This window comes from Mytilus californianus, unplaced genomic scaffold, assembly GCF_021869535.1.
Source record: "Mytilus californianus isolate M0D057914Y unplaced genomic scaffold, xbMytCali1.0.p SCAF_10, whole genome shotgun sequence".
Classification (NCBI taxonomy): Eukaryota; Metazoa; Mollusca; class Bivalvia; order Mytilida; family Mytilidae; genus Mytilus; species Mytilus californianus.
The window spans coordinates 6,999,098-7,024,430 of NW_026262582.1; the positions used below are offsets into that span (position 1 = coordinate 6,999,098).

Genomic DNA, 25,333 nt, shown 5'->3' on the forward strand with positions numbered 1-25,333 from the left:
GAGACTGATTTGCATTCAACATTGTTTAACAAATGTTTAAGATTATTTTTAGGACATTATTCTAAATAAAATTTAGGCAATTCATTATTTCTCTATTGAATAAATATATTCAAAATATATTCATTACATCAAAATTTGATGATATTTTTATTGTCATATAAACATATTATAATTAGTTTGTGACAAAAAATAACAAGAACAAACATTATAATGAAAGAAATAACAATTCTAAACACATGGAAAAAATTATTAGGTTTCTGTTCTCAGTTCTAATGACTATTTTATAAAGGAGCCAATATTTTAAAACATGTTCCATGTTATAGAGGTTTAGCATTTCTTTTACTTTTTGTTCTTCATGTTCTTGGGTAACATGTGTAAGAGACATTATTATGAGAAGGTAAACAATTTTCAAATAGACTATCTCTAAGTTGTTTTGTTAATTTTAAAATCAAGAAGGAAGTGTTCTCATCGTCCAACAAGTGGCACAGTTTACATATTATATTCTTTCTAGGAATTTTATATTATCCACTTTTTTCTATTTCTAAATTATGACCACTAATTCTTTACCACATTTAAGCAATTGAGTTTATGGTTAAGTTTTCATCATAAGTTTGTATTGTATTTTCAAAAATATCTTTATATTTTTCTGTAAATTCATTTTCAATCAAGGGCTTTAAATAGTCTAATTCATTCAAGTCCCTGCAATTATCAACTTTATCTAACACGTCTAAAAGGCCTGGGTTGAGTGAAATATTCCTGACAAATGTATACCAAGAATATGTATCATGCAAGTCCAGCAGTTTTAGACAATATAATACACAGAACAAAAAGGGAGTTAATTAATAGACCGTAAAAATGTCACAATCTATAGAAGGAACTTTTTTTCTGGAGACATTTATACAAGTCCCAGAAAAAAATAATGATGAACAAAAACAGTTTTTTCCTAAACCATATAAAGATATTTGTAGTTTTCTTGGATAATAATAGATTTTACAACTTTGTTATAAAAAGTTATTGTAAAAGGATTGATATTGATCTTTTTATTTTGTTAAGTTAATAAACTTTTTAAATTACTGGCTAAATGGTTCCTTTAAACATATCATGTGCATGATTATTATTTATAATTAATAATAATTCATTTCATAATTCAAATGAACAATTGAATACAATGTAATAACTTTATTTTGATTTTTTTTTTCAATTCTACTCAGGATTATTACCAAAAAGAATTTAAAAGAATGAGAAACAAAAAAAACAAATGACAAAAAATAAAATGAAAACATTTAAATAAAATAAAAGTAAGTAAATTTAAAGACAGACAAATCAACAAATATATAGATTAACAAAGACTAAAACAACATGTTATTCTACAATTAAAAAAAAAGGTGAAATTTCAATTTTATAAGACACCTGAGTCACCTGTACAGATAAATTTTAATGAAACATACAAGCTAAAACTTCAACCCTGATTGATTTCAACAGGTAACATAATTAGATAAAACATCAACCTATGTTTATGACCCCAATAAATGTCCAACATCTCAAGATTGAATACCCCAATAAATGGCCACCATTAGATGTTGACCATACAATAGGGTGGACATAATTAAGATAATGTCTCAGGTTGTACTGTATCGCTCATTCTTGAATACCTACATTAACATGCATCTACCTCTCGACATTTCTGGTGAGTAGTTTCCCCAATTGCAATCATATTCCATTATTTTGATACTATATAAAACAGAAATCTTTGAAAACATTGTTAAAAAATGCTCGTTTGCCAAGTGACAAAAGTAAGCCTTCCGTTAAAAAATGCAGATTGCAAAATATGGGAATATGTCAAAACCGACCTTAAGGCTTCGACTTCCATTTTAAACCAGGCCAAATATCTAAAATAAAATCTTTTTTTAAGTGCGCTTCTGAAATCGTTTGAACTTCATGAAATGTAATGATTGTGGATAAGATTACAATGGACAATCATGAATGTCACTTCAATAAACAAAGACAGTTCACTGACAAACTGATTTATAGACAGATATCACTAAGTGAACACTTAGACGATTGTTCTAGCAGGACAACAATTAAATACAAACTAGTTCCATGATATCAGTGTTCTGAAGTAACAACAGAACTAGAGAGAATTAACAAATAGACATTTTATAGTCATAAATATAACCAAATTGAAACAGATAATTTTTGTTTGTTTGTTGTTTTTTTAAATAGCGGACGTATTTTGATATTCTACATTACGAATGCGTTACATTTTTATTTTAAGGGCATACGATACAGTTGTAGGGGGGAGATAATGACGTTGCTAACGTAAAATGTTATTTTCGCGACGTCAAACTGACATATCGGAAAAAGATGCATTTTTTTTTAATAATTATAACCATTAGCTTGAAAACGAGTGTATGGACCCCTCTTTTTAAAAACGATATTTGGCTTGATTATATATGAAGATTATTTGTACCAATGTTTATGAAAAAATCACCGATGATTTTTTTTTAAATTGGATAAATATACAGAAAAAATGCCGGTTTTTTTCTAAAATCATGATAATTTAATAAAATTGAATTATTTCTAAAGAATTGTTATACAAATTTAGAGCATACTTATGTCAGAAAGATACCTCATTTGCTTTCACAAAAATCCGCTTGTGTTTATCTTTTGAAACAAAAAAATTGGGTATGCCTCTCCAAAGGATAGAAATTTTTAAGAAATCGAAATTTTGAGTAAATATCTAAAATTTGGACCCCATTTATCTCTAAAAGTAGCACATGAAGGCATATTAATTATTACATATTTCAATTGATTAGGTGAAAAATAGCTTGTATGCAAATTTTCGTCATAAATTCACCATGGGATCAAAACTGCATCGTATGCCCTTAACGTTACTCCCCTTGTTGTGTGGTGTGTATGTAACGTGACGTTACCAATGACAACGTTTATATTGTTATGTTGTTTTATGGATGTTTACCATGAATATCTTAAGTGAGAAGAGAAACCGGTATAGTGTTATGATATTGTAATTATCATGTTTATTTATCTTGGCCTAATTCAATTTGTGTGGCCTTATAGTTGTTTACAAAATAATGTTATAACTGTGCAGTTTAGAAATCACTGGAACAATCATGGATACTGATGGAATGATTAAAACTTTCTATTTGACTTGCATAATAATTCCGGAATTATCATAATCTACGATGTTTAATTTAAACTTTTATAGTATTCTAGAAGTTTCCGGTCTACAATTTTCTAGGATTTCCATTCTACAGTGTTCTAGAAGTTTCCGTGACAACTATATATATAGAGACAACAAAGTTAGGTTTTCAGACAGACATCAATATACTTGTATTCTCAGAAGATTTCTTGAGTTGTTGGATTGACACTTTTATTTACGAACGACATCGTACTAGTTTGTGAACTTATTGGATATACTAACATTTGGAATCTGCAAAAGTTAGGAGAAGAATTCCGGATAAAGAAAAGACAAAGGATCGGACATATATTTAACAGTTAAGTTGACATTTCAATTGTATAATATTTCTTGTAAAATTGTATAACTAATCTTGTTAAATTTATCATTGAATTTTGTCTTTTGTTGGCTACCACTTAAAGGTGATTTCTGGCCATAACAATAGGAATAATGTAAATGATTTATAATCCAACGATATATATATGAATTTTTGTGTGTGTTGCTTTAGACCGCGTCTAAACTATGCTATATGTTCTTTGATTTATTTTGGTAATGGGAATTGGTTGACAGTTAAAAAAAATAGCTACCTCCTATATTTGTTTATGTGACTGAAATTTCAGGTAGTTACAAATAAATAAAGAATGATACATAGTTAAATCCGACTGACATGCTGCATCAGCCCGAGTAGCCAATATCAGCCAGAAGGCCGAAGGCCCGAGGGCTGATATTGGTTGAGGGTGATAAAGCATGTGATACGGATTTTACTATGCATTAATCACTTTGTATTATATTCAAACAGAGGACTTTAGTTTTTTTTTTCGAATTTAAATCTGCTTTCAAAAAATATATTGGTTGAGGATTGATATAACATCCAATATAGATTTGACATCACACAGTAGGCAGACCCAGGGCCGACTTTTTAAGTTGCACTCTGGGACCAGTACTGCAACATCACCACATTTGCATTCATGTTCCTCAAAGAATGTGCCAGTGTGTATGGTCCACCAGCAAAATTACAATGTATACAAGTAAAACTTGTTGTATTAAACAGTATGAGTTCTCAGTTCTTCATTTTAACATTTCATGTGTGCTTCTTCTAAACAATTACGGTTCATATAGTGCTGTTTATGTCTATTTACTGTTTTTATTTTGATTGAATTGATAGTATAAATAAATAGAATAAATGTGCTACATGTATTTTGTTAATTAACTAAAGATCCATGCATATAACCGTAGCATTATTTATAATCGATTTCCTGAAAAAACTTGAATAATTATTTTATTTTCATAAAATACAAAACTTCAATAAGTTATTAAGGTAAGTTTTTTCCCAGATATTGTTATTCATTTTTTTTTTTACAAAATAAGGGGCCAAATACTGCATTTAGCATATATCGTCCTTTATCAGTATACATTACCATGCAAATTGTTGCATAAAATTGAGAATGGAAATGGGGAATGTGTCAAAGAGACAACAACCCGACCATAGAACAGACAACAGCAGAAGGTCACCAACAGGTGCATGCATAGTGAAACATATCTGATAAAAGGATCGGCCATCAACACCTACTTCTCCAAATTACAATTAAAAACCATAGATTACGAATTTATAATGTACTCCATAAATGATATCATATTAAAAAATAATTGCTTTGAATGACCTCCAAAAATATGCAAAATTTCCAAATCGAAAACATGTATTTAATTCTAGCAAATTTTACATCGATATCAGTATCAGGACATTGTAGCCACACAATTAGTTGTTTATAATAAGGTCTGAAAGCTTAACAGTGGAATATAAAAAAAGTAGCTTTATGAGGTGCCGATTTGTCTAGGTGCTGATATGCCTTGTTAACAAACTGTCTTTCTTGAGTGCCGAAATGTTTTCACGGATGCCGAATTGTCCTGGCGCCGATTTGTCTCAGTGCCAAAGTGTCTAGAATTCGTCCATGTTATGCAGCAGTCCATGGACAGAGAAAATGAGATAGAAAACCCCCATTTTTCTCACTATGAGATGATTACTCTTTTTTCTTTGTTTTAAATTATACAAACACAATCAGAAAAACGAAGTCCGATAATGGCGATATGAACAAATTTCAAGTATGTCTGAGGTAATTTTTTTTTCCCATTTCCACTGTTCGAAGACTGCGGATTAAACCTCTTGTTGTCGCTGATTAGACGTGGTTACATTCATATCATACTAGGAGATACAGAAACTGGACGTCATATGTCCAACTTTGACGTCATTCGTTAGATGACGTCGCGCCCTGATTACGTTACATTGGAGAACTATGGAAGAGAATGATTTTACTCTATATTCTTCAGTGTTTTTTTAACGAAATGCAGTAATGAACAAGTGCTTGCATAAATTAAATATATGGGCAAATGTGTCCCTCCGGTGGCAAGAGGGTAAACATGTCTGACGTTGTCGTCTTCTGAAATTTCAAGCAGTTAACAACTGAGAAGTTCGGAAAACAGTCTCGAGATGTTCCGAAAGGGGTGCGATACGGGTTTATGCGATACAGGATAGATGATACAGACTTGAGAAAAAAACCTTTATTAGATATATAAAATGTCTGTATTTAGTACTAAATATATGATAAAACAAATTATCAATAGAATCACCAAGATCTAGTTAACACTATGTACTTGTTTTAAGAAAAGATAGTAGTTACATCACTGAACCACTTTCACAAAACGTTCTTTTTTTCTTTTAAAAATGAAAATTTGAGTCCCAGAAAAACGTGTTTTAGTGTCGTTTAATCATCATTTTAGTAGATTTCAGGGAATAGTAATATCCTCTCCAATCAATCCATTCAATACCATCGGCGTACGAGTTGTGCAATCCACCTAAATATTCTCCATTCAAATTAGCCCTATGACATGCATTGTACCACCACCCTCCTTTAAACGTTGTTGCACAGCTGACGTCAGTTCTGTCGTTATCCCTGTCTATGGTAGAAAACATCATGCCGTTGTGGTTTTTGTAGCTAGGGTACGACAGGCTATTTCCTGCTCAGGTAAATAAAAAGAGAAATATCAATAAATGTAAATACAGTGTGCAGTGCTGAAAAGTGTATCCAGTGGCCAAAGTTGAAGATAATATCAGGCAGGCGTTACCTGTGAAAGGGGACGAAGTCTGTATACATCATTTTTTTAATTTAAGCATATTTAAACTTCAGAATCCGTTAATAAGAAACGTAAATACGGAAACGTTTCCGACGTTGGTCCTGTTTTTAGGGATTTTTAATGTAACAAAGAAACGCTATCATCAGGTAACGTTTTTTTTTCTTCCATATCAACATATTATCAAAAACAACAAAATAACGGGAAACAATATGATATCTGCTCTTTCAAATATTTTACAAGTCTCGTGACAAACGAGACCGGAAGAAAGAAAGAGATGTCAGCGCAATTGCAGGAAAATAAAAAAGTACGAAAAAAAAATTTAACGATTTTGAGTTCATTAGTAGATTGATTTTTTTTTTTTATTGATTTTTCTACTGTTATTTGGGACTTCTTCCCCATACAATAGAGGGTCTAGATGGAAGGTGTCTTCATAGCTGTATTTTTTAATCATGTAGTCCAATTTTTAAAATGAAGTAGTAGATTCGTAAACGATAATCAACGCCCGACGTAAGTTTAGTCCATTTCTGATAAAACGACTGGCTATTTTACGTTTTGACAATAAATCATGGGAATAACATAAAGATAATGTCATGTTTACTTTATTCTGTAATTGCAAATGATTGTTTTTTATACAGTTCCAATCTATATTTATACATTGATAGGTTAACAAAAGTTAAAAAAAAAAATGAAAACAACACGTTAAATAAGTTCAACCAATTTTAATTTAATTACATGTATTTGCTATTAATTTTTTCAATGTAAGGAATCAATTGTTCCTTTTATGTTACATTTTCAATACATAAGCAACCTGTCGATAGCTGTGATCTTGTAGTCGCTGATTACCAAATTCATAACAGTAGATATCAATGATACGGAGTTCGAATCCTGTAACCGGAATGAATGATTTGTAATTTTCTCTCGCGAGCAAAATACTTTTTTAATCGCAGATAGATTTATTCATCTCAATCAAAAATTGGTTATATTTTTATATTTGCGAGTATCAGTTCCAGTGCGTGATCTAGAAAAATATTAGGCAGTAAGATCAAAGGAAAAATGTACATATTGCCGATAAATACTAGAATCGTACCGGAATAAGTATTTAAAGTTTACCTGCATCCCCACTATATCCACTCACATTCAAAACGTAATTAGTTGCTTCATCTCCTACACTGAAGTTGCTGTACTCTGCGTATCTCGAATTCCCTTCAAAATCTTCAAGGTGAATGTACAGCCTGTACTTTGCAGTAGATGTAATCAAGTTTATGAATTTATTACCTGTTCGAAAGTGAAATAAAATTGCATAAAAAATAAAGAGAAATCAAGCAGCTTAGCATATTTTGCCGAATCCTATAAATTGTAAAGCACGCTGTCAAAATGTGTACATGTCTGGTTAAAATATAATGTAATTTAAGAAAGCAACTCCACTTATCAACATAGCATTATCAGCCCAATTGCGAAACTTCGAAGCCTAAACAAATTTAATTAACGAAATAGTCTATATTGGTTGATTTAAATTTTCAGCAATTGTAAATACACCATGAAATCAGAGTGTAGAGTGTTACTTTTTAAGTTCGCAAATCCATGCAATTTGTTATTAGAAGAATATAATGTTTGTCAATGTTACCTTTTTGCAACAATCGTTCATGATACAATGCCAAAAGCTACTGACGTAACTTCTAACTGAACAGATAGCGTTTCCACATTATCACATTTTGTTCCAATGTGAATGCAATACCATGTGTTAAAAAGTGTCTACTTTGTTTCATTGTCACCAATATTGTCTGCTGAGATTACATGAAAGTTTCAGTTTTCATGCAAAATTAACTGTTTTGGGCTACTTTTAATTGGATTGTACAGCTGAATTATTTGTATCGTTAATTTTAGAGCCTGTAATTCAGTGGTTGTCGTTGATTGCATTGATGTATTTCATATTTGTTTTTGTGTATTGCTTAATATAAATAAGAACATGTGGTATGAGTGCCAATTAGACAACTTTCCATCCAAGTCACAATGTATAAAAATATAATAATTATAGGTCAAAGTACGGCCCTCAACACGGAGCCTTGATTCACACTGAAGAGCAAGCTATCAAGGACCCTAAAATGACAAGTGTAAAACAATTTCAACAGGAAAACCAACAGTCTAATCTACATAAAAACACGAAACGAGAAACACCTATGAACCACACCAACAAACGACAACCTAGGACAGGTGCATAAACATGCAGCGGGTTTAAACGTTTTAACAGGCGCCAACCTTCACCCTAACCTAAACAGTAGTGTAACATTACTACATAAAAAGACACACTATAGAATATCAATTGCAATGGCTTAACTCGCTCAAAAAGATATTTAAACAAAAACAAGTAAACATACACTGAACGAATAAGTTTGATCTGAATCATGCCGTTGAATTCCTCCTTTGAACTATTTTGCATTTTGTCATCCCGAAGCATTTTATAACTTACTATATCGTAAGGGTTTCCCCGTTGTTATTTTTATGTTTGAAAGTATTTTGAAAGATTAAAAACATTAATGTCAAGACCAGAAACACAAACCCATAAACAGTGACCACAAATATAATTGAATGGATTATAAAAAGATAAGTACCCAACCAAAACTCAGATTTCAAATTTCCGAAACCAACCCTGTATTTAGACCATCCTCTGTAAAAATTTATAGCGCCATTTATTCTCCTTTGGAAAACCTATAAGTATAGAAAAATTATAAATACAAAAACATAGTATGTCAAAATGAAGGAGAAATACCCTATTGCCTTTTTCAAACGAACTGTCAATTACATTCAATGCTGATCAAATTTTAAGTAAAGTGTATTCAATTTGTATTCAGAAAACAAATAAACAAAAATTGGAAAAAAATGAAACAAGAAATCTCATGAAATTTTCAATGCATGACTAAAAGTCAAAATGTACATTTGCAACGTTAATCTATTTATTGTATTTGCACGAACTAATATGTAAAAAAGTCATTATGTACATTCCTTAATTCTATCATGCTTCTATTGAAGTGTTTATCCTGTTATGTTTTCAATAAATATAATAATAATAATAATAATAATAATAATAATAATAATAACTATAATAATAATAATAATAAAAATAATTATAATAATTATAACAGTAATAATAATAAAAATATTAAAAATAATAATAAATAATAATTATGATAACAATAATGATATTAATCATAATAATAATAAAATCAAAAAATATATGATAATAGGAGACGAAATAGTAGTAGTAGTAGTAGTAGTAGTATTGCAGTATCAAAGGGTAACACAATATTGACTGCTGTACCCCTATTTTTGACATTTGTACCTATTATGTCTTTTTGTTTTATTCACACACTTTATGCGACTGTCATACCAGTTAGAGATTTAGCTAGCAGTAAAACCAGGTTTAATCCACCATTTTCTACATAAGGAAATGCCTGTACCAAGTCAGGAATATGACAGTTGTTTTCGATTCGTTTGATGTGTTTGAGCTTTTATTTTTCCATTTGATAAAAGACTTTCCGTTTTGAAAGATTCCTTGGAGTTCGGTTTTTTGTTATTTTACTTTTTTCCTTCGATCTTCACCATAACCTTTCTAAAGAAATTTGAATTAAGGAATTACAGTACCGTAAAAAAAAAACACTAAATAGATTTCATGCGTCCGAAGCGTTCTTCTGGATTTATTTTCATCAGGAACACTCAACGCCGAATACTTAAAAGCCAAGAAAGTTAAAGAATCGACACAGTTGAAGAACTATATAACCAAAAAGAAAATAGCCAAATCGATCCAAGGTCAACTTTTTCTGTGGGAGTTGAAACCTTACTTTCGTAATCATTTCTGAATTGATAAGCAAACAATTTCAGAAAGGTGTGTTATCAATCATGTCAGTACAGAAGTACTCACTACTGAGCGGATAATACCCTCGGGATTGATATTTCTCCAGCAGCAGTATCGTACCAGTGCTATAACAAATTCTAATGCAATTATTTTGTATCAGTGGTTCTGATTGGATGACAGAAAGCGTAAAATTCTCTATCTTCTTGTCTGTAACTAAGGAAGCCGACATTTTGAATTCCGGAATGTATTGACATGTAATTTCTCCAATAATAAGCAAAAAAACTTACATTTTGCACCTACGCATTTTCTTTTTCAAATTTTATTCCATTCTGAAGCGGACAAAAAGCCAGAAACAGAAGACGCCCGGTGTTTACGTTGGATGCCAGAAGCTTACATATGACGTCACATAGTTTAGGCGCCAAAGAAGATAACATCATTTCGCGGAATTTTTGTTTAATGAAATACTTACACTGTAATAATGACTAAAATTTAACGATTTGTTAGTTTTGCATTAGAATAGAGATAACTGTATTGTATTTGAAGTTTTGCGGACGTCCATCGATAGTTTTACTGTCGCAAATATCTGTTTACCTGTCTCCACTACGCGTCGCCAGTTAAACTCAATTTGCGACAGTAAAACTACCGATGGACGTCCGCAAAGCTTCAAATACAATACAGTTATCTCTTAAGTGAAAACTACACTTTATAAATTGTATGCGTCCGTTGCGCTTTTCAGTGTTTACCTCCATCAGAAAAGATGAAAGCCGTATTTGTAGAAGATTTTGGATAATATTTGTTTAGCTCGAGCTTCACTGGGGAGACATTGATATCTGGTGCATTAAAATTGGTACCGTTTATGTTATTTGTAATAATTTATAAATTTATAAACATACAAAGTAATTTGAGTTAAGGAATAAAAGTTTTGTAATTGGCGACTTGACGGTCGCAATTGCAGTTTTACTGGCGACGCGTAGAATAGCCAGTAAAACGGATATTAGCGACCATCAAATCCAGATTGACGGCGGAAACTCTTCAACAACATTTTTGTTATTCCTATTCTAATGCATCACAAAACGAAATGGTACATTACAGCTTGTAGAAAAGTATAACTTAAGATAAAAATAAAATTCCGTGAATTCCATGAATTATTTTGGTGCATAAAAGTCATGGCAAAACATGACGTCATACAAATGAAAACGCTTAAACCGAAGGTAATTTCGTTACTTGTACAATTCAGATTATATATCACTCAAACGGCGTTTTTGAGGTAAATGTTGTTTTATTTTCGTTTTTATTATATTAATTGAACATGTGTTGATTCCAACAATTCATTATGACGTTTCAAGACATGTAAATTATGAATTTGACGGAAAATGCAAGCCAATAAAAAAACTTGTTACATAAAGATTGCATTTGAATCAAGAGTATACCTCTTCTCGTGAGATTGTCAGAAGTTAATGAATATCGTCAATAAAAGATATGTAAACGAAAGCAGCTTGTATGGTATATATTACATAGCCAAAAATACTGTTGATGCTAGGAAGACAGAAGTCATCTTGTTGGTAAGTGTCTCAGTTTTCTACAGTCGTCAGCATCAATTTCAAGAAAAAGATCCAGATATGAATCATACATTATCATAAAATCATAAAACATTATGCAAATTATTGATTCAAGAGTATCTATTAAGGTACAAGGTGTCTGGAATAAATTATTTAATACAGTACTATAATATATGATTGTGGATGCACAATTTATCATTGCACGTACAGCAAAAACAACAGTTAGTTATAAAACTACGTAACAATTAATTCCGTACCAAACAAATGAGACGGTAACGTGACATAGTCTATCGTACTTACATTATACATCTTAATACTTGGAGAAGAACACGTCGTATACAGGCTACTCTATTAGCACGTGTTTGTGCGAGGAAATTATATCATATGCTGTTGTTTTACCTAAAACAATAGTAAGTTTAATCGTACACCTTCTTCACAATACTTACAGTCCATCCAAACCCTGCTGTTTCCATGTCACAGTAAACATCGAATTTTGTATCTTTTGGATAAATTGTGTATACTCCTGATGCACTTCCTTGTGGAAAGTCGCTACAGTCACGTAGGAGACTTTCTGTAAAACATGAACAAAATGCCATCATTTTTGTTAATAACTTATCAATCTTCTCTGCAGAAAATAAAAATAGTGTTTAGAGGTTTTTTACAGTAAAGATAGGTAAATAAATAATTTATTACTGCGTCTTTTCTTTAGACATGCAATCAATTTTTCTAAATAATAATTTTGACATATGGTATTTTATCCTCGAAATCAAATGATATATACATTTCAATTAAGCTTTTTATACTAGTAGTGATATAATAAGTTAAATGCAGTTTTATTAAGACATATCATTTGTATTGTACTTAACACCATTTCAAAATCAAACGATTTCAGCTTTCCCCTGTTTTAATTCTTTTTTAGTCTGACCACAAATAAACTCATCATAGATATAAGAGATACAATTGTGTACGCCAGACGCACGTTTCGTTTACAACAGACTCATCAGGAGACTCATATCAACTAAATTAAAAAAGCATATTAAAGAACGAATTTGAAGCGCGTGTACGGACGCAAAAATCCAAAGGATTTGACAAATACAGCTAAGGTATTTTAAGGTAGTAAACAGGAGAACCGAGCGAATTTCAAATTAAACAGTTCGAGAGTACTAGATTTCTGACGTCGGAATACATTTGCATAGTATTTCTTAAATACAAAATGTAAACATGTCCCTGAGTAATTAAATAATCGAAACAATAAACCACAATGCATTACGGGCTACTACGAGTTCAATATCACCTGTGATACTTGTGAAACTTGGTTGATAATTTGGTTTATCTAATGTAATACATGTAATGTGTATAATATAATCTTCAATTTGCATGCTCAGATTTAAAAAAATATTTTTCACATGCTTCAGCATTTGATTTTATTTTCTGTCTTGTCAAAGCAGTAAGGATGAGGTTTCGTCTAATGTTATGCACTGTATCTGAGCATAATATTAGACGTGCAATTAATAACGAAGTGTCAATTGTCGAGTAAAACTCCTTTGAGCTCTATTAAAATAGTAAAATATTTCAAACAATGGATTACATGATACTGTATACTCTAAGAATTTTCATATTCTTATGTCTTTCCATAAATAATGCTCTTTCATATAGAATACGGAAGCACTACTTGCAATTCTTGTGCTGTAAAGCACCATGAACTTAATGTATACGTTTGCACTGGTTGCTTTGACATTTTGTCTATACCTGCTATTAAAGTAATCACATTAAAACTAGTCTACTAGTTATTCAGTATTTTCATCTATGTGTTATTATATATAACTCTTCATTCATTTATACAATACTATATCAGATAAACAGCTATACCAGCTTTGCCTATTCCACATTCAGTTTAAGAATATATTGTCGTTAGATAAAATATGTAAAAGCACCTCATGATATATATAATTTGCTTTCCTTATAAGTAGAAAGTTCAGATGGTCAACCATCATTCATTTACACATTAACCATAGATAAATTGTTCAACCTATAACTCGTTTTGTTCAATTAACTTTTTTTGTAGAGAATAATATCAAATTACTGCCTTTATTTCATTTTTGATCCGAAGATGTACAGTTTTTATGACACTACACATGAGAGAGAAGAATAAACAAGTATAATTAGGAGTGTTAGTTGAGTCACAAATCAATCAAGCTAATGCATAATAGGGGAGATATCTAGAGGAAATTAAATGTTGACGATGACCTCTTCACATGAATGTTGTTACATAATATTGTTGGGTTCACTTTATTACTGTCCTTCCATTATCGTGCATCCAACCTGCTTTTGATCATAATGTTAACAAAATAGAGTTACTCCCCTTTTATCATGTCCCTTTTCACAGACAACTTTGTGTCTATTTTCCCGCTTACTTCCGGAGAATGGTAAACAGTTGTTAGTTTATCTATTTTGTATGCTTGTTTGCGCTTTTGTTGTTGTTATTCATCTCAAAATAACACTTTGTAATCATGTTATGAATAAAGATGTAGAAAAAGCAAAAATTGAAGATGAATGAATGAAATTATAATCTCATAACCTAATAACACAATTGCAGAGACAGAAAGTATTTACAATAAAAACAAATATAGCGATATGATCGGTGCTTGTGGTAACACTAGAAAATCCTTTCCGGTAATCTTTGAGAAAGTGCATCATTTAGTTCAATTGTTATGGACTTTTTTTGACGTTTGTATTGAGAGAAAGTACAAAATTTAGGTTGAATATCCTTAAATCTAAATGTATTCTGTGCCAAAAAGAAAAGATTTAACGAGATAGTTCAGGATACTCCCGTCTTCGAAATCTGGATGCAAACTTGTACAACTAATCGTTTTTGAGTGATGTCATTTTGTTGCTTCTTGTCTGAAATGTCTGATTTTTTTGTTTATTTAGCCATTATATTAGTGGTTTTTATTCGAGTATTTCAAACGCTATTTTCATAGGTCAGAAACAATTATTCGTTAATAATACTTTATATCATGGTCTGCAAATGTAATCACAAAAGAAGAAAATAGAAATGAGATATTTGTCTGACAGTCTGTAGAATATACTTGTTCTCGGTAAATTGTAAACACGTAGTAGTCCATCATGCATTTCAACTGGATCGGTCGTTGACCCAGGCAAAAAGAATTGAGTCGTATGTAAGTAACACTCACATTGGCGGGAACATTATTAAGCTAAAGTATGCATACAGTATAAGGTAGTGTACCCGACCTGTAAAATATAAATATTTGAGAGCTACCAACTTACTTTCGTTGCATGAAAACATCTTATTCCAGTTTCCATTCTCATTACATACTATAAAGGGACGTCCTATCATCAAAAAACCTGCTTTACATTTGAATTTATTTCCAGCTTTCAAATTTCTATATAATCCAAACGTTTCAATATAAGTAGCATTATCTGCGATTGGGACAGAATCCTTACAATCTGAAAATTGTGAAGTAGTATATTCAAAAAATGTTTAAGTAACTGTCATTCTAAATCAGTGAATATGAGCATGAGTATCCAAATCTTTTCTCCTAAATGAATTTATCTTTGAATTCAGTATGTTTGGTATCACATTTTTTGCTTATATCAAAATGAATACAAATATTCCAATAACAGTAATCCTATATGTGTTTAAGGAGCAATACTACAATTGATTTTCACCTATTAGTCTTTGTTCAATTGACAATTTTCAAAAAATTATGAAATTATCCTTGTTTCAAATATAGAAATACTTGGCATGGGTAAAGTTTTATCTTGTCTAGTACTACAGTGAAAATTTTACATAACATTTCAGAGCATATAAGATAATAACCATCACCGGACGAAACCAATCAAATTTTCACCTCTTTTTTCCTGCTTTAGTAACAATGTCACCTGAAGTTCCCAAAATATTTTATGGGAACAGCAATAATACAAAGAATGGTCCTTTGAAACACCCAAGATATATGATGTGACGTACTATAATTTGGTGGTATTCCACCTTGTGGGAAATTCATATTGATATAGTAGCAAGTTATTTATCATTCTGCAGAACAAGAATTGTGCATAATAAATTCGATAGAGCATTAAAATTTTGAAAATTAATGAAAGTTTGAAAATATTTTATCAATTGTATTAAAATTGTGTATTTTTGAAGTACGCGTATTTTAGAGTTAAATATAAAAAAAGTCTTGGAGTCATATATCTGTATTAACTTACAAACGGATGAACAGTTATTTCCGCCAGTTCTTAGTTGTACACATTTCTCTCCGGCAAAACAAGTGTGGTCTGCACATGATCCGGATAAAGACTGTACAAAGATATGCAAGTTTATAGAATTTTCTCAATGCAAAAAGCTAGTATTCGTTTACATTACAAATAGATATTGAAAAGCGAGTTCATTTATTTAGGCCAAAACTTTTCTATCTTGATGTATCAAGATTGATGGCACAGGTTCGACTCATTGCGGGAGATTGTTTTTTAATTATCATGTCGACGTACCTGATTGTATATCGTTTAAAGTTAAGGTGATTTCGATTGTTTTCAACCATTATATATTTACATGTATTTATGTACCATAAATTTTTTTTATCAATTTGTATATTATACAGTTATGATTGTTTTTAATTTTAGCATTGCACCAATCGGAACTAATTTCAGATTGGCGAAAATAAACATTTGCAGAACTGAATAAATGTAAAAATTAACATATGTTAAAAAAAATGAGCATTTCCCGGATCATGAAATGAATACCTTAGACCAGGTTGATCGTTTAGTATAGATACTTCCTACTTCGATCTGCAGATTTTCCCCAGCAGTAAGATCACCAAGTACATCGCATATTTTCCAATTCTTTCTATAATTCACAGCGACGCACCATGATGTCAAAAAGCATTCTCTTACACATTCCAACATACTGAGCTGTTGCAATCGACGAAGTATATTAGATTGCTGACTTCTGTCATGCTGCAGATACCCGATACCATCTATATTGTTAGAATGCTGGCATTCGAAGTCATCTTGTTCACAAAATTCTTCCAATAAACATCTATATTGCCTGTACAAAGTTAGGAAAATTATGAAAGCCAAGCCTTTCTTTAAAATTTCCATCACATCTTTTATGAAAGACAATTCTCCTATGAAATAGTCTCTCCTTTATTGAACAAAACGACAATGTATAATGCACAGCGTTTTGTAATTACACGCTGCGCATTATAATCATTCAGATCCCTTTAAACATTTGTTAATCGTCATGCCTAACTACTGAATCATAAATTATTAGATACACTATGTGCATCGAGTTAAATATTCCCATGGTAATGATGATATATGAGTACAAGGCGTATTATAACAATTTGAAAACCATTTAGCATGCATCTTTAACCACAAACATGTTGCAATTGCTGTTTTGTAATTTAATAGTCACCAATATAGATAATTGATTACATTATACATCAAAGGTTAATTATACAATATGCAATAAAGCGTTATAACTAACATTTTGAAAACCTGAATAATTGATGGGTAAAGTTTAATTTCATTTTGTTGTTTAAAAAACTGTACAATCAAACCAAATGCACGTTTTAATCAATATCTTACTATGGAAACTCTGCGATAGTAAACTAAGTCTACACTATTTGTACATTTAGACTAAGTCCGAATTCGCCTGACGGGTGATGCTTGCAAAACAGAGACTCTTATCTTGTTGACACACCTGGCCTTGCGGTCATAAAACTTTCGGGCAAGATAATTGTACTCAGACTCAGAAATCAACCAATCGAAATACTGGATTTGATGTTTCGAGCACATAATTTGTACTCCGAGTACTGAGTAAAGTTTTATGACCAAGGGCCCCGGTCTCGTTCTTTTTCGGGTTCATCCGATTCACACAGTTTTTGTTTGTAACCTTTATTTATTATCTTCATCATCGATTTACGAAATTTGAACACTCATTAACAAAAAAGGAAAATAACAAAAATACCGAACTCCAAGGAAAATTCAAAACGGAAAATACCTTATCAGATGGCAAAATCAAAAGCTCAAGCACATCAAACAAAGGGAAAACAACTGTAATATTTTTGACGTGGCACATACATTTCCTTATCTAAACACAAACAACTATGCCAACAAAGAAAAACAAAATGGCATATAGACACTCTATAGACAAAGCACATAAGCAAAAATGAAAGACATAACCTTGGTTCATCAACTTTCTGTTCAGACACTGGTGACGTTTTATAAAGACTGAGTATCAGCTACAAGCTCTTGCATAATGAATGAGGTGGGAAATGTATATCAAATCAGCAGATGAAGTTGGTATATTGCTGCTAAGGTTGGGGGAAATTTATAACTTTAAAACTAAAATCGCCTCGTTTTGTCACAGATTTTGGTACTGAGATGACCGCTTATGTCAAATTCGAGGTATAAATGATGTGGAGGAAGCCGTGTCTGTTGTTTTTTTTTTTATTTCTAGTTCAGGAGAATATCTTAATGGAACTCAATTAGAAAAGTTTGGATTGCTAATGGAAAACACATCACTAATATATCTGAATGTGAAATTTAAATTAGCTGGCTTCTTTTATTTATCTTCTTGTTTTTGACAAGTGTCAGAAGGAACCACGAGTCATATGAAAACAAGAAGAGGTCGACAAGGAGAGGCGCACAGTTCTTTCCCATTAGATTACCGACAATTTATTGAAAACGTCTACCTCCAAATTCAATAAATATGTTGTCAATAAGAAAATCCAGCATACTGATCACTTAAGCTTGGTCCCCGATGTAGCAAGTTTCACTTTTTTGTTTACTATTAATAAAATATGCTGTCTGGTATCCCAAAGCAATGCATTTATAGCGTATGCTACTACGTTTATATTGAAAAGCATTATTGGTTATTTCTTTCAGATGATTTTTCAATTTCACATTGGGAATGTTGGTATAAAGAGTTGAAAAATCAAAGGTTTTGATAGAATTGATTTCAGAGACAGATCAAGATTCAAAATTATCCAGAAGTTTTTTTGATATTTTAGGAATGCACATATGGTTAATACCACTACGCGAGTAAACAGTTTCACAGTATTTCTGAAGATCTTCTTTCACTGCGGACAGAATTTTTGTACGGAATTTTGTTAAGCTTACGTATCTAAAACAAATGACAGACAGACAACTTATGGAAACATTGTGTTTTCACAACGGAGAGTGTCAATAAGGAGAGATAATTCATAGAACATCTGTGACTGGTTTTTTCTTCCTTAGTTGAGAGATCTTTTGAACATAAACATAGTAAAATCCTGTATGTAAAATGTGTCATGCAGTAATTTTATGTTATTCAAGTCTTAAGTCAATTCATAGCTTAGGGTTAATGGGTTTTAATTAGAATTTAAATAATTTAGAAATTTATCAAAATATAGGAAAGTTAGTACAAATTTCAACATCTTGCATTAATTTGCCAAAATTGGATTTTTGATATTTTTGACAATATTCATTGGAATATTCACTGATGCTTATTTCATGAAACATACGTGCCACATTAGGAGATTGATGGACTCAAACATCCTTCAAAATTCATTGTGGCCTATTATCTTTTGTTGCCATGTTATACTTAATGTTATCTCATGTTATCAACCCCCACCCCAAACCGCATAATCATTCGAGATAAATCTTTCCTGACATGGTTTATTTCTGTCTATCCAGGTCATTTTAAGTTACATGGCCAGTAACACTGTTACAAATCAGACTTTATTGAGTTAAAACTATACACATTTTTCGCTAACACTTTAGTGATTTTCAGGCTTTTCTGCAAATGAGGCTGTTTCTAAATATTGATACAATGCGACAAAGTCTAAGATATATATTTACTTTTCCTTTATAAATAAGATTTCAAAAGGTTCCGACATGCCATTTGGACATTATTTTGGATTTTGTATGGTTTTCTGGTAGACTGGCTCTTAATTCAGAAGAGTTTTTCATCTCGTGTTTTTGTAAATCAAAAACAATGTTTGCCTTAATTGGAAAAAAGAGGCGGACAATACAAATTGGACATTGACAACATTAGGGCATTGAAAAAAAGCAGCGAAAAGACAAAAAAAGTTCACAAACCATTACATTGACAATAAACAATTTAGCAACTAGAAAAATTGAGAGTGATCTAATGTCTTCTGAAATGTTAAACAGATCCTGCTCCTAACATAGCATCCGTTTTATTACCCATGCTAAGTAAAATTTCGGTAAAGTCTTCTTTGGGGATGTCAAACACGATGAAAAAATAGATGCGATTTTGGTTTCGACAATAAGAACAAATCCATGGTATGGTGTGACACAGGTATGCCATTACGGTCAACAGACATTCGATGGCTTTCGTAAAACTTTCAAGGTATAACTGAACGTTTATCACTGGAACCCTTGGTTCAATAATTTTCTTGGAAGCAGCAGCAACTCTCTATTAAGCAAATCATGATAGGAAGTGCAAACTCTGGAATATCGTATCAACTGGAAGATAGATATTCTGTTATGATATTGTAATTATTATGTTTATTCAAAATGGCCTAATTTGTTTTGTGTGGCCTTATAACATGTATAATATGTTTACATAATATTTATAGTTGTTTACGAAATACTGTTATAACTGTGCAGGTTAGAAATCATTGGAACAATCATAGATACTGATGGAATGATTAGAACTTTCTATTTGACTTACATAATAATTCTGAAATGATCATAATCTACGATGTGTAATTTAAACTTCTACCGTATTCTCGAAGTTTCCGTTCTAAAGTTTTCAAGGAGTTTCCCTTCTACAGTGTTCTAGAGATTTCCGTGAGAAACTATATGTATACAGACACTAAAGTTAGACTTTCACATTAGACATTATTATACTTGGATTCTCATAAGTTCTCTGGAGTTGTTACATTGACACTTTTATTTACGTTAACTACACCATACTAGATTTTGACTTATTGGACATACTATTCTATTTGGATTCCCCTAACAGTGAAGAGAAGAATTCCGGATAAAGAAAAGACAAAAGGATCGAACATATATTTCAACAGTTAAGTTGACATTTTTTAAAATTTGTATAATATTCTTGTAAACTTGTGTATAATAAATCTTGTTAAATTTTATTATTGATTTGTGTCTTTTGTTGGCTACAATTTAAAGGTGATTTCTGGTCGTAAAAATTCAATATTCAGCTGTTGCTGTAATGTTGCTATATATAAATGTATTTCATAGTTGGATAGCTGAAATCAGCCCTTCTGTCGTAAAGTTTGTTCTCAGCCAACCTTCAATGCGAATTTGAGATGAGGCAGACTAAACTGTATTTTCAGGCTCTTTTCACAAAACAACGTACGACATAAATTGATCGTATGTTGTACTGAAATGTTCATGAATTACGAGTAATTTTTCTCAAGACACAGACACATCGTATTAGACAACCTATTCGTGAAGGCGACCATAAAACATATTTAGTGTCGATTATAGAATATATAAAACCCCATACCATGGAGTAAGCAGAGGCTATGTAACAACTCAAAAAAGGGACTTTGACAATTGGAAAGCCGTGTTCTGTTTTGTTGACTGTTTTTGCCTTTGGGTCATATTTCATTTTCTGCCTTGGCATTGTCAGTTCGTCAACTTATGATTTTGACTATCCCTTTGGTATCTTCCGTCTCTCTTTTGAAATCATCTCGTTTGCCAAAGATTTTAGTCGTCAATCTGTATCAAAATTGAGGAAAATATCAAGATATCAAGCAGACCTACTTTCGGTAATTCCTTTAATTTCAAGGATATATGAAATGTAATATCTAATTGAAGATTGTTTCTAATATAAACACAAGTCTAACTATTCTATAGCGGTTTACAGCCAAGAACCCGGCACTTTTGTGTTGACTTATTATTGATATGTTCATTGTCTGTAAATTTACTGTATAAACTGTGTATATATTCGAACCACTTGGTTTTTTAACACCTGCTATAATTTGCCTGTTTTTTCCGCATGGTCAGTTTTTAATGCTCTCCATTTATGTTTTTTTTTTTTGGCCATTCAATTTGTTTTGATTCAAGCGCCACTGATGTGTTTCGAATTATAAGCCTGGTATCTTTCATGCGTGTTTACAAGATAATAAAACAATACTTAAACTTTATCCCGTGTTCTTTTTTAGCCTTGGCAGCTACTTTGGTTGGCAGACAGGATCATCGGTTATATTTTGTAAACTAGGTAACCTAAGCATGAATTTGCGGAAACAGCTGGTTTTTTTTGGGAGGGACAGGAAACAACATGACCAGGGTTTCTGCTAGCAAATATTATAATTGTGGCGATTAAACATCATGATTAGCGAAAGAAATATAATGTCCGACTTTGTCAATCTTTTCAATTTTGTTTCAGGTTTCTCGGACTTTTTCCCTGATTAGACGATACTCGGATTTCACCTTGAACTCGTATCAATTTTGTCAGAAAATCAATAATCAGCTCATTGAAATTGATATCAATCAGATACGATGGACTAATTAATAAAGGTGTTAATTATATTGTTTAATGAAAATGTGTGGTAAATTGGCGTCACATGTCACCTGAAGGATTTTTTTTTACAACTTTGATAACAATAATTGTTTTGAAGTGGGTACTTTACAGTCGTTTTAGCGGCGCACCTTTTTTAAGCATAGTTTTACGTCTCAACTTTTACTTTTAACAATGGTTCGGAAAACAAAACTATTGTTTTAAAGAAGATGTTTAAAAGTAACACAAAACTTTGATTTTATTCTATGTCCTTAAATTAGACAGGAAGTGTCCAATAAACTGATTCAAGATGATCCCGTGTTCCCAGAAGTCACATTTTACAGTATCTTTAATAAAGTGCAAGATTGTTTTCCCCGATTGAGTGTACATTTATAACAATGTAGGATATAAAAAAGATATGTAGAATATGATAAATGAGACAACAATGCTGCAACCCGATTTTTTTTATAGAAAGACGGAAAAGGGGAGGAAGTTCCTTTATCTAGATGTCGGGATTGGGCCTTTATTTTTATGAGAATCCTGGATTTACACTTATCGGGACTCGGGAATAAATGTTTCTTTTTCTGGATTCTGGGAAAGAATGTTTTATTTTTTCGGGAATTCGGGATGACAACCTCTCAATGAAAACAATTCGAAATTAAAAATATGTTAATGCGTGTATACGAAAACAAATGAGTGTTGCGATAAAAATATCGTTTTGGCAAAAGAGGTGTCGAAAAAAGAATTGACACAGGGGAAACCCTGAACATGACGAATGTCGATTAGGGAGCAGAAAGGTGTTACCACACCTCATCACCTGGTCTCATCTCCAATTTGTGATGGGTTCATGTTGCTCAAACTTTGATTTCTGTATCATGTAGACTTGTCTTTTTGTCTTTTTTGTATTTATTTTTGTTAGGGGGGGGGGGGGGGGGGATGATATTTTCTGTTTTTTTTTTTACCTAGGATTTTTACGGTGTCTAATATGGATATTATTTTATTCAAATACACCGATATGAAATTTCGCAATCATTTTGAATAAACAGTTGAATCTTCATCATGCATAGCCATAGCTCCTTGTCCTAGCTTGCATTGGTTTCTCATTTCTCAGCTATTCAACGTTTTTAACTTTCAAATGTTTGGCGTGGAGCATCACTGATATATTGTCGAACTGCTTATTTGGTGCAGTTAAATTGGTATAGTTAATGTTATTGGTATCTCTTTTGTTCGTCCACTATTCTATCAGTTATCAAAAATGAAAATAAAGATTATAATTTTAAAAGTACTGTTGATTTATTTAGAATTGTTTAAGAAAAGTAATGTTCTAAAGGATGGATTGTGTTCTAAAGGATGAATTGTGATCTAAAGGATTGATTGTGTTCTAAAGAATGGAGTGTGTTCTAAAGAATGGAGTGTGTTCTAAAGGATGGAGTGTGTTCTAAAGGATGGATTGTGTTCTAAAGGATGGAGTGTGTTCTAGAGGATGTAGTGTGTTCTTAAGGATGGAGTGTGTTCTAAAGGATGGAGTGTGTTCTAAAGGATGGAGTGTGTTCTAAAGGATGGATTGTGTTCTAAAGGATGGATTGTGTTCTAAAAGATGGAGTGTGTTCTAAAGGATGGATTGTGTTCTAAAGGATGGATTGTGTTCTAAAGGAAAGAGTGTGTTCTAAAGGATGAATTGTGTCTATTCTTTTTCCTTGGTTATATAGCTCCTTTCGTATTTAAGTTCTTACACATCCGGGGCTTTTGATTTGATGGCTTTGACAGTTTCGAATTCGGATGTTGAAAATACGGAAAATAAAAATCTGAAGTAAATAAACATATAATTTGTTCAAGACCGCCTCTAAACTATGGCATATGTTCTATATTTTTTCCGTAATGGGTATAGGTTGACAATTAAAAACACTATTTTTTCATGTGACTGTTTTTATGACAGAAATTTCAGGTAGTAAGAAAAGATATCGGTTACATCTTTGAACCAATTTTACAAAACGTAGTTTTGCTCGTTTAAAAATGTCAATTTGAGTATCAGAAAACGTGTCTTAGTGTCGTTTAATCATCATTTTAGTAGACTTCAGTGAATAGTTATATCTTCTCCAAGTATACCATTCGATACCATCGGCGAATGAGTTGTGAAATCCACCTAAATATGCTCCATTCAAATTAGCCTTATGACATGCATTGTACCACCATGCTCCCTTATACGATGTTGCACAGTTGCCTGTATATCTGTCATTATCCCTGTCTGTGGTGGAAAACATCATGCTGTTGTGGATTTGGTCACCAGGATACGACAGGCTATCTCCTGATCAGGCCAATAAATAGAGAATAATAATATTAATAAATGTAAATACAGTGGGCAGTTCTGAGAAGGGTATCCAGGTGGCCAAAGTAGAAGATAAAATAGAGGGTCTGAATTGGAGGGTGTCTTCATTGATGTTTTTGTTAATTATGTTGACCATTTTTATTAAATTTGCTCATTATGTGTTAGATAATTTAAATGAAGTTGTAGATTCGTAAACTATAATCAACGCCCGACGTAAGTTCTGGTAAAACGACTGTTAATTTAACGTTTTTACAATAGATCAAGGGAATTACATAAAGTGTATGTCAAGTCTACATTGTTCTTTAATAGTTAGTTTCCATACGGTTGTTTACATACGGTTCACATCTATATGTAGACATCTAAAAAGTAAACGAAAATTAAACATAAATGAAAACTTCATTCGTATGGTACAGGTTGATTCTGCAATTTATCAGAGAGTATATTTAACTATAACTGTTAGACATTGTGTATAACAAATTTAAAGGCAATTATTAGCTTTTAAACAACTACAACTATTTATTTGAACGTGAGGAATCAATTGTGCTTCAGGTTTGGATAACAATTTTGTTACATTTTCAATACATAACCATCCCGCCGATAGCTGTGATCGTATAGTCGATGATTACCAAATTCATAACGGAAGATATTAATGATTGGAGTTGGAACCTTGTACCTGGAATGAAATGTGTTTACTGTAATATTCTCTGTTCAGCAAAATTCTTTTTAAATCACAGATAGTTTTATAAATCTCAATTAAAAAATGGTAATTTTTCCC

At 31.7% G+C, this 25,333-nt stretch overlaps 2 protein-coding genes across 2 annotated transcripts in view; both read right to left on the bottom strand.

Moving 5' to 3' along the window:
* Nucleotides 1–5,737: 5,737 nt before the first annotated feature.
* On the bottom strand, nucleotides 5,738–17,132 carry LOC127717536 (uncharacterized). Its single transcript, XM_052223212.1, has 7 exons — nucleotides 16,496–17,132; nucleotides 15,962–16,052; nucleotides 15,023–15,202; nucleotides 12,181–12,305; nucleotides 8,935–9,031; nucleotides 7,436–7,600; nucleotides 5,738–6,208 (listed from the first exon to the last, which is right to left on the bottom strand). The coding sequence occupies exons 1-7, from the start codon at nucleotides 16,850–16,852 to the stop codon at nucleotides 5,946–5,948; spliced, it is 1,278 nt and encodes a 425-aa protein (XP_052079172.1). The 5' UTR covers nucleotides 16,853–17,132; the 3' UTR covers nucleotides 5,738–5,945.
* A 7,049-nt stretch (nucleotides 17,133–24,181) lies between these two features.
* Nucleotides 24,182–25,333, bottom strand: part of LOC127718654 (techylectin-5B-like) — a 32,002-nt gene continuing 30,850 nt past the window's right edge. The window contains exon 8 of the mRNA XM_052224707.1: nucleotides 24,182–24,537. Coding sequence (XP_052080667.1) covers nucleotides 24,275–24,537 — 263 coding nt within the window. The 3' untranslated portion in view covers nucleotides 24,182–24,274. The remainder of the gene's footprint in view (nucleotides 24,538–25,333) is intronic.